The sequence below is a fragment of the Xenopus laevis genome, chromosome 1S (assembly GCF_017654675.1).
Source record: "Xenopus laevis strain J_2021 chromosome 1S, Xenopus_laevis_v10.1, whole genome shotgun sequence".
Taxonomy (NCBI): domain Eukaryota; kingdom Metazoa; phylum Chordata; class Amphibia; order Anura; family Pipidae; genus Xenopus; species Xenopus laevis.
Window position 1 is genome coordinate 88,389,631 of NC_054372.1, and position 10,705 is coordinate 88,400,335.

Genomic DNA, 10,705 nt, shown 5'->3' on the forward strand with positions numbered 1-10,705 from the left:
TGCTGAGTGTGAACTGTGGTTTTCTGAGACCAATCCGATCCCTGCAATCTACCTAAACCCCCCGAGACGGCACCGTTTGGACGAGTGACGTTACATATGGTGGAGGAGGCTTTGGCAATTAAAAAAAAAAAAAATTTTTTTTTTGTTTGGTTTTTTTTTTTTTGAAGATTTAAAGGGCCAGAAACCCAGTTCCAGCTGTGCATTATAAAGTGTTTTGCTGCAAGTCATTATGGACGACGTTCTCAAGGCCCTGATACAGGCTACGGCTGCTCAGCAAGAGGCCACCAGAGTCCAGCAGCAACAGCTGATCGCAAACCGAGAGGAGCAGCGACAAGACCGGGAGCTCCTCAAAGAGGTAGTGCAGCAGCTAGCTGCAAGGAGTGCTGCAGCACCCCCTACAGAAACTGCTAAACCAACTGCTATACGGGCTAGCTACTATCTGCAAAAGCTGACAACAAGTGATGATGTTGAAGCTTACCTTTCCACATTTGAGAGGACAGCAGAGCGAGAGGACTGGCCTAAAGAGCAGTGGGCAGGCCTGGTGGCACCTTTTCTCTCTGGGGAACCACAAAACGCCTATTTTGATCTGGATCATGTTGCCGCTAAAGATTATGACAAACTAAAAGCTGAGATTTTGGCCCGGCTGGGGGTCACCCTCTCGGTCCGTGCCCAGCGTGTTCATCAGTGGATGTTTATGGCAGAAAAGCCTCCACGCTCCCAGATGCATGACCTAATTCATCTAACTAAAAAGTGGTTGCAGCCGGAGACCCTAACAGGGCCACAGATCGTGGAGCGGATAGTGATGGACCGGTACCTTAGGTCTCTGCCTTCACCTTTGCGCAAATGGGTAAGCCATGCAGACCCAACAACTGCAGACCAGCTTGTGGAAATGGTAGAGAGGTACCTTTCTGCCGAAGAGCTACTCAGTTTTCAACAAGTGGAGCACACCCTAGCTCCCAAAGGGAAACTTCCTGGCATATCCAGCAAACTCCCTGCATGGAAAAAGGGACCTACGACCGATAAGAGCATGCTCCAACGTGGAGAATCTACAGGCACTAGACCCAGAGACTACCAAAATGTGCCAGGAGGGACCCCTCCTCGCAGAGGACCCAATAAAGACTTGGTGCGGTGTTACCGGTGCCATATGCTGGGACACTTTGCTGCCGACTGCAGCCTAACTGATGAACCTATGCAGTGTGATACTGCCTTAACAAAGAGACATACGTCAATGTATGCTCAGGTTGTATGTACTGCCCTTCCAAAGACAGGGAAGGATAAGTACCTGTGTGATGTTGTTGTGGAAGGAAAGCTAGTAAATGCATTATTAGATTCTGGTAGCCAGGTTACCCTGATGAAATCTTTGTTGATTGAAACGCCTCAGTATGGGCCTGAGACGGTAGGGGTCACATGTATTCATGGGGATACTCGCGAGTATGCTATGGCTGAAGTGGAAATCAAAACTGCCTACGGGACATTAAGGTACCCCGTAGGGTTGGTTCCCACTTTACCACATGACATAATTTTGGGGAGGAACTTCCCCCATTTCTGGAAATTGTGGGAAACTGACAAGCTTATGGACCAATCCTACTCAAAGGGAAGCCGCCCTGATTCCGGTAATAAAGTGTCTGAGGGTGTACCGGAGGGTGAGGTTACGACAGATTTTCCCTTTTCTGTATTAGCAGGGGAATCTGATGAGGTAGACCCGTTGGAGGAAGACAATGACATGCCTGACTTGGAGATTAGGAGGGATAATTTTGCTTCAGAGCAGTTAAAGGATCCCACACTGTCTAGAGCAAGGGCCAATGTAAAAATGATAGATGGGAAATCTATAGATTCTGACTCTAGACCCTCTTGTCCCTACTTAGCCCTCCAAAATGACCTACTATATCAGGTAGTAGAAAAGGGAAATGACCGGGTAGAGCAGCTGGTTGTCCCAAAACCATACCGGCGTATGGTACTTGACCTCGCACATAAACATGTGATGGGCGGACATTTAGGTGTAGAGAAGACCAAAGAGCGAATTTTGCAACGGTTTTTCTGGCCAGGAATACATGGTGAAGTCGAGCAATACTGTAGTTCCTGTCCAGACTGTCAGTATTCGGCTCCTAAGCCGCATTTTCGGAGCCCTTTGATCCCTCTCCCTGTGATAGAGACACCATTTGAGAGGATAGCCATGGATTTGGTGGGCCCAATAGTAAAGTCTGCACGGGGACACCAACATATATTAGTAATAATGGATTATGCTACCCGATACCCCGAGGCCATTCCTCTACGTAATACCTCCTCTAAATCCATTGCTAGAGAGTTGGTACATGTCTTTAGCAGGGTAGGAATCCCAAAGGAAATACTCACTGACCAAGGCACCCCGTTTATGTCCCGGGTCATGAAGGATCTGTGCAAGCTGTTTAAAGTAGTCCAACTTCGCACTTCAGTATACCACCCCCAGACTGATGGATTAGTGGAAAGGTTCAATAAAACGCTCAAAAATATGCTTAAGAAGGTGGTAGACAAGGATGGGAAAAATTGGGATTACCTGTTACCCTATTTGATGTTTGCCATAAGGGAGGTCCCTCAATCCTCTACGGGATACTCACCGTTTGAGTTGCTATATGGTAGGCACCCTAGGGGCTTGTTGGACATAGCAAAGGAGACTTGGGAGGGACAACCCACCCCCTTTAAAAGTGTCATTGAGCATGTATGCCAAATGCAGGACAGGATCACCGCGGTGATGCCCATAGTAAGAGAGCACATGGAGCAGGCGCAAGAAGCTCAACAGAGGGTGTATAATAGGGGTGCCAGAGTACGCAATTTTTCCCCTGGTGATCGTGTACTTGTGTTAATACCCACGGTAGAAAGCAAATTTTTGGCAAAGTGGCAAGGACCCTTTGAGATCCTTGAAAAGATTGGTGAAGTAAATTATAAGGTTCGCCAACCAGGTAAAAGAAAACCCGAGCAAATTTACCATGTCAATCTTATAAAACCCTGGAAAGAAAGAATGTCATTGTTCACCAAACCTACTTCATCTCTAAGGGCAGAACCCTTAGTGCCAGAGGTTAACGTATCAGACTCCTTGTCAGACACTCAGAGGAAAGAAGTACAGACCTTTGTAACCCAGAATAGGGATGTTTTTTCTGAGAAACCTGGACGAACCTCTTTGGTAAAGCATGACATCATAACTGAACCTGGGGTAAAGGTTAACGTAAAACCTTATAGGGTGCCTGAAGCTAGACGAGAAGCCATATCTCAGGAAGTTAAAAAGATGTTAGAGTTGGGAGTCATTGAGGAGTCGCATAGCGAGTGGTCCAGTCCCATTGTTTTAATACCTAAACCGGATGGGAGCTGGCGCTTCTGTAACGACTTTCGAAAATTAAATACGGTCTCCAAATTTGATGCCTACCCTATGCCTCGTGTGGACGAGTTAATTGAGAGATTAGGGACGGCTAGATACCTGACAACCTTAGATTTGACCAAGAGCTATTGCTATGTAGCATAGGCCTGGAAGAAGCCAAGTATTTGGGGTATAACATTGGTAGAGGGCTAGTTAAGCCTCAGCTTAACAAGGTGCAGGCCATTCAAGAATGGCCTAGACCAGTCACAAAAAAACAGGTTCGAGCTTTTTTGGGGATCACTGGTTACTATAGACGGTTCATAGCTAACTTTGCTACTATAGCTGTCCCTCTGACTGACCTTACAAAAGGGACCAAGTCCATAATGATCAAGTGGAACTCTGAGGCAGAGCAGGCCTTTCAGACCCTGAAAAAAGCCTTATGTAGCCAACCAGTACTGATAACCCCAGACTTCACACAGACATTTATTGTACAGACTGATGCATCCGATGTGGGGGTCGGAGCAGTACTATCCCAAATCAGAGAAGGTGCAGAGCATCCTATAGTTTTCCTGAGTAAAAAGCTGAACATCCATGAGAGAAACTATGCTACAGTAGAGAAGGAATGCTTAGCAGTGAAGTGGGCTCTGGAGGAGCTTAGATACTATCTGTTAGGCCGCCAGTTTACATTAATTACTGACCACGCCCCCCTTAAATGGATGTGTGAAAATCGTGAAAAGAATAGAAGGGTGACAAGATGGTTCCTGGCCCTTCAGAACTACAAGTTCACAGTGGAGCATAGACCGGGGTCCCAGCTGGGAAATGCAGATGCCTTATCCCGGGTACACTGTCTTGAGGCTAATTGTGTTCCGACCCCCTACGTCGAAACAGATGGGGAGGGTGTGTGAGAGAAATGCTGGATTAGAGGTGGAAGGTGTTTATATTTCTCCCAGATTTCTCTCTTATATATACTAAGCTCCAGGGAAAGTATGTCAGCAGTGAAAGAGTGTTCTTTCACTGCATTTGGCTTTTGGAAAAGCCGGTAAAAAGGGCCCTGGAGTGAATGGAAGTGAGCGGGTGGGACTTCCATTCACCAGGCTATCCAGGTTTTGGTGAAGCCTGGCTAATTAGTGGCCTCGTTAGACTTCAGGGGAAACCCCTTTAAACAGTGTGTCTCAGAGTTACTCTCTCTCTCTCTTCCTGGGGAACTGCCTGCATGCAGTAAGGGGAGAGCCGGACACAGTGAGTAACCAAACAAACAACTGTTTTTTGTAGAGTTGGATGCTAGATCCTCTCTATTGTATAGAGAGGGAGCGACTGTATGTTACTTAGAGCCGGACAGGCTAGGATTTCTTTTTATGTTTTGTTTTCCAATATGCTCCTGTGTGCCGGTTATATGTGAATAAAGCTGATTGCGGTCAGCCTAAAACTCAATGCTGAGTGTGAACTGTGGTTTTCTGAGACCAATCCGATCCCTGCAATCTACCTAAACCCCCCGAGACGGCACCGTTTGGACGAGTGACGTTACTATATATATATATATATATATATATATATATATATTGTGTTTTTTTTGTGGAGGATGAAAGGTAGTGTTAACATAATGGGTAATTGGAATGGTCCCCATGATCCCTGTTAGTTTGTAATATAAACTATCTGCTTACAGTAGAAAATGGTAATTATAAGGTGCATGAAAACTGATATTTAACTTAACATTATCCCTGCACTGGAAAGCTTTTTTTATTTTTTTATAACATTTTGACAATCTGTGTGTGTCCTTTTGCTGCAAACCATGTTTGGCCTGCTTTGAACATTTCTTGTACAACTTTTAATATTATAAGTCTGAAATGTAAGGGTTGATGTAACCATAGATTTGTATATTTAACATTAAACACTGCACATCCATGTCACCATAAGATTATTAAAGGAGATATAAACCAAAAATACAACTCACTTCATGTAAGGAAATGTAATTCAAAGAAACTTTCCAGTATCATCCATTAAAAATGTTCAGTTTTTGTTTGTCAATATAACTGCTATTCAGCCCAGAGGTTTAGAATCCATGTAAATTGACTTTGGCTTGAAGCAGAGTAAAATAAATATTTTCTGTAACTGTCCATGCTGTTTAAATTCATGACAAGCAAACTTTGATTACTGCAAAACCTAGGAAATGTTTGATTTTTTTTTTTTAAACACTTAATTTTTGATGATCGGCTAGATTAAAGTCATTATAAGGCACACAGACTAACTTGACTTGTTTAGATGCAAATTACTGAATCCTCTACCAAAGATTCACCAAGTTTGCATTTTCAGATAGGGTTATTGTCTCTATTTTTAAGACGCTTGTTAAAGGAAAACTATATCCCCCCAAACAATATAGGTCTCTATAAAAAGATATTGCATAAAACACTTCTTCCTGTTTGAGTTGTATTATTTCTGGTCAGGTGATCTCTGAGGCAGCACAGAGACCATCACAAAATGGTGGTTCAAGGCAAGAGATATAAAAGGGCAATATTTACTTAAATATATATTCCAGTTTGATAAGATTCTTCACTATCTGTTGCTCAAGTATTCATTTTGGGGCTATAGTTTTCCTTTACATGCACATTCAGCAATTATTAAAACCTGTCAAATAAGTTTGTTCAGAATGAAGTCACATGACTCCTAGATTCACTACATACTTAATAAAATGTTTTGAACTGGGTTTGTTGCATATGAAATAGAGATGCACAGAATCACAGATTTGCTTTGGGATTTGGCTGACTCTGAGCCTTTGATTTTTAGTTATTTTTGTTCATGTCCGCTGCCCCTCCACCCCATGGTCGCTGGTCGATATGGTGCATCCATGACTTTCTTTAGCAAATGCCATGCTATACTTTATGCATTAAATATAAATGTGCCCAGATATGAGAAATGTTTTCCTCATGGTCTTGGCATAAAAAATGCTGACCGCAATATGCTGGCTATAATCTTTTCCTAATTTAAGCTCTTCATCATACCCCCATGTGTAATTCAAGGCACAATGTTTGCCCTGATACAATAACCCATATCAAGCAATAAGATGTTTGCTTTTAAAGAGGCAGCCTTTAAATGCTACCTGCTGATACCATAGTGTAGAGGTGTGGATCATGAACTGTTGTTTCTTTTTTACACAAGCATAGAGTGTAGTGCTACACAATCAATCTCACCGCTTTTTGTAGCGTCAGGTGCCAGCTGCGACTCTGTCTGCCCAGGTCCAGTACAAATTCCAATACAAATTCCAGCAGCACTCCGGTAAAGTGAAAGAAATTTATTTGTGCAAATGAAGCAACGTTTCGGGCATAACCAGCCCTTTATCAAGCTGTTTCTTTTTTAGGCATGGATGAAACAGATTGGATGAGTAATACAACATAGAGGCAAGGGATCAATATGCTGCTCTTAGAAAGAGTTCACTTTTAAGTTATTTGGGTAGTTCCAATTCCAATTTACAATTCTCTTGATTTATTTATTTTAAATAGTTCTTGCCACCTTCTGACCCTTTTCAGCTTTCAAATGGGGGTCACCTAGCAGTGAAAACTGCCGAACGTTTGTTAAACTTTTCTTTTCAACCAGGCTGTGGTTACTAGGATAATTAGGACCCTATCTACTTGGCTGCTGAACAAAAAAACAAACTTGTTTTGTTTGTTTGGTTTTTTTTGTTTTTTTTAAGTTAATTTTATGTTGAATTACCCCTTTTGCTTGCTTGTATGATATGGAAAGAACTAAACTGTTTTCTACTCTAGAACCTTGTTAACCATGAAACTTAGTCTTTTGTAACAAGATTGCTAGACTAATTGGGTTGATTTGGGAAGAGTTTAGAAAGGCAATAAAACAAGATGAAATAGCACTTCCATGTAAGGAAATCTACAGCAGCTGGTATATTGCTGTAGCAGGGAAAGTTCATCTGCAGAAATAGAATTTGAGAAACTGTGTGGGTATTGGGTTTTCAAGAGATTAAGTAGTTTAGGCAATAGAGCAAGTTTGTTCTGAATTTATATTCTTATGACCAGTAAAGTAACTGAAATAAAGCAGTATTGGACTGTTGTCTCAATGTTCTTAATGTGTGAATTTCTTATTTTCTAGTGTTCTGGACTTTTTTCCCCATAAGACGACTATGGCGTTAGGCATCGCCATGAAGTTTTACTTGCGTTCCTCACTGAGACGAGACCGTGTTGAATGCAGGATTACCCAGTCTAATGAGCCCTTGAGACCATGCATCCAGACAACTGATAAAACGTTGCTGAGTGAACTGAGCAACCAAGAAAATAAAGTAAAAAAGAGGGTTTCATTTGCAGACAGTCGAGGTCTTGCACTTACCATGGTGAAAGTATATTCTGATTTTGATGATGAACTGGAAATTCCTTTTAATATATCTGAATTAATTGATAACATAGTCAACCTGACAACTGTGGAGAAGGAACACTTTGTCTTGGACTTTGTGCAACCTTCTGCCGATTACTTGGACTTCAGGAATCGATTGAAGGCAGACAGTGTTTGTCTTGAAAACTGCATGCTTAAAGACAAAGCTCTTGTTGGTACTGTAAAGGTTAAAAATCTTGCCTTCCAAAAGTGTGTAAAGATAAGAATAACCTTTGATAGTTGGCAAACGTACACAGACTATGACTGTCAGTATGTTAAGGACTCTTATGGTGGTTCCGATAAAGATACTTTCTCATTTGATGTCAGTTTGCCAGATAGTATCCAATCCAATGCAAGGCTAGAATTTGCTGTGTGTTTTGATTGTGAAGGAAGAATTTTTTGGGATAGTAATAAAGGTTTAAACTACAGAATTGTTAGACATGGTCATAGGATTCCCTATGATCCTGTATGCGTGTCTGTTGATCAGTATGGGAGTCCTAGGTGCTCTTATGGCATTTTCCCTGAATTACCAACCTACTCTGGATTTGATAAACTAGGACCTTATTATTAAAATTGCATTAATATAAATATATGGGAGGAGATCGCCAAAGAAGTTTGTGGTGGTGCCAATCCCAATAAGGTAAAGTTGGGATTTGATGTGAAATATGTCCTTGTTGGGACTGGTAATGCACAATGAACTGATAACCTATACTAGGTTATAATGCTGTCTTGTATCTAGCTTTCCTTTTTAAGGGATGTTTGTTGTCCTAATACTTATCCAAAGTAGCACCTTGCACCAAAGTAATGATGTGGTGAAGCAAGGAAAAGTGATAACCTACAGTGCTGCTAGCCTTTTCCTTTTTGTTGCTGCTACCTATCCACTTTGTTACTTTAGTACTTTAGTATTGTCTCCCTCGACATTACCAGTTGGAAACCTTTTCATGTTCCTGGGATTTCTGATATTTATGCCACATTTTATCACACTAAAAAGCTGTCCATGTTTTCCTCTTGTTATGGTTTTTACGATATTTCACTCTTCTCAGATGAAAGGATGTGGTTGGGCGTCTTCATGTAAATGTTTTGAATGTTTCACTGCCTCACTTTGTGCACAAATTTTGCACCAGGGCCAGAGTATTCATTGACATGCCCCTTTAGATTTGGTACTGTACTGCAGCATTAAGTATTAAGTGTTTTGATCTAATGGACTGGCAAGTTTTTTTTCTGCACTTTAACCAGGTCTCTGTAAAGTGTCCAGGATCCTCTAGAAAGTTGATGTAAAAATGTATTGCATCTCTCAACTGATCTGTGCCTTCAAGAATTTCCCCTAATGTTTAGTTTTTAATATCTGCATTTTGTTTGGCTCAATTAGCACTCATTGTTGTCATCCTCCCCCCCCCCCCCCCCAATTTAAGGAAACAAATGCAGTTCCATATTCCCCCATGCAAATGTAATGGCCCCCTTTGGTTTCCTCCGGTGCTTTTATCATGCAAGCAGGTTAATGTGCTTATTAAAGTCCAGTGTTAGTAGAGCAAGAGAATTTACAGATAGAATAGGCCACCAAAAACCATGACATGTTTTATGATTGTGGCCATATTTTTTTCTGAAATGAAGCATTCTGACTATGGGCCTGTAGTGATTTATGTGCCGAGGTACACCCTATATGTAAAAATGTCTTGATATGTACCATAAGCATTCAGGTTGGCTGCTGGTCGTCAAATATTTTTATCTACGATTGCTGTACATGGAACTGTGTGGTTTGCCATATGGCATGACGTTTGTGCACTTAAATTATATTGTCACCTCTCCTTGATTAACAGCAGTGGCGTCTTTCTCTAAGGGCAAAGACACACACTCGGATTCGGGGAGATTAGTTGCCTATCGATAAATCTTCTTCGGGGCGACTAATCTCCAGAACTGCCTCCCGCTGGCTAGAATGTAAATCGCCGGTGGGATGGAAATCGGCGCACTTCGTTTTCCGAAGTTGCCTCATGAGGAAACTTCTGGCGACTTCGGAAAACGAAGCGCTCAGAGTGCCATTCCGGCCGTGATTTAGATTCTAGCCTGTGGGAGGCTGTTTGGGGAGATTAAATCTCCCTGAATCTGAGCGTGTGTCTCTGCCCTTAAACACTTAAAACTTTGGGCTTAGTGGTAATAAACAAAAACAAGTTCCATTCTAAAAGAATTAGGCTAAGATCTAAGTTCATACTTGATGTTTCCAGCCCTGCTGTGTGTGGTGCATCATATCTCTACTAATCCTTTGGCACATGTGAATTGCCAGCTTTACTTGTTTTAATAAATATCTTTATCTGTAAATTTAAAATATTGGTAAGTCTTTACTGCTGACCAAGAATGTAGAAGAAGCTAGACTTAGAATCAGAAAAGGCTGATTCATTCCCAAACTATGCATTTCTAATTGCAGTCTGTGATTGTGTAGAGAAAATGTCTCTATCCCTTTCTTTGCAGTATTGTGCCTAGAAGTGCCTTTTTTCCTGCATGTTTGCATTTTTAAGACATATACATTTTTGTACACAAGTATTGTAAAATTGATGCACTTTATAATCACAAGATGAAATTTAAAATTTATTTTTTTAGAGCTGTTTTAAAGTGAAATGTAATAAAGGTAGAGCATTTAACATGGACTAGTTTGCTTTATTTTTGAGGTGGTGGTTGTTGGGGATTGTTGTGTGTTAATTATTTTTTTTTTTTTTCTTCTCTCTTCTTCCCCCCCCCCCCCTTTGTACTTAATGTGAGATGTATCGTATCACAGATAGGGTTACCACCTGGCCAGTATTTCACTCGCCCAGCTAGTAAGACACTAGCCCCTAGGCAAGTATTCACAGGCAATTTGGTGATAAATTTGTAATTGTAACCATGGTTATGTCTACCAAATTCCACCTCCAGGATAGCCAACCCAAGTTACAGGTGAATGTAATGTGTGGTTTTGTTTATCTATTTTTTAGGTTTTATTGCAGACTCAGGCTATTTACCTATAAACTGACAAGC

The 10,705-nt window shown here is 41.4% G+C and overlaps 1 protein-coding gene across 2 annotated transcripts in view; it reads left to right on the forward strand.

Annotated features, from left to right (window-relative positions):
• Nucleotides 1-10,341, forward strand: part of ppp1r3b.S (protein phosphatase 1 regulatory subunit 3B S homeolog) — a 19,570-nt gene extending 9,229 nt beyond the window's left edge. The window contains exon 3 of one of the 2 annotated variants that reach the window (XM_018236843.2): nt 7,427-10,335. In XM_018236843.2, the coding sequence (XP_018092332.1) occupies nt 7,427-8,273 (847 nt within the window). In that variant the 3' untranslated portion in view covers nt 8,274-10,335. 2 annotated transcript variants of the gene reach the window in all.
• The last annotated feature ends 364 nt before the right edge of the window (nt 10,342-10,705 follow it).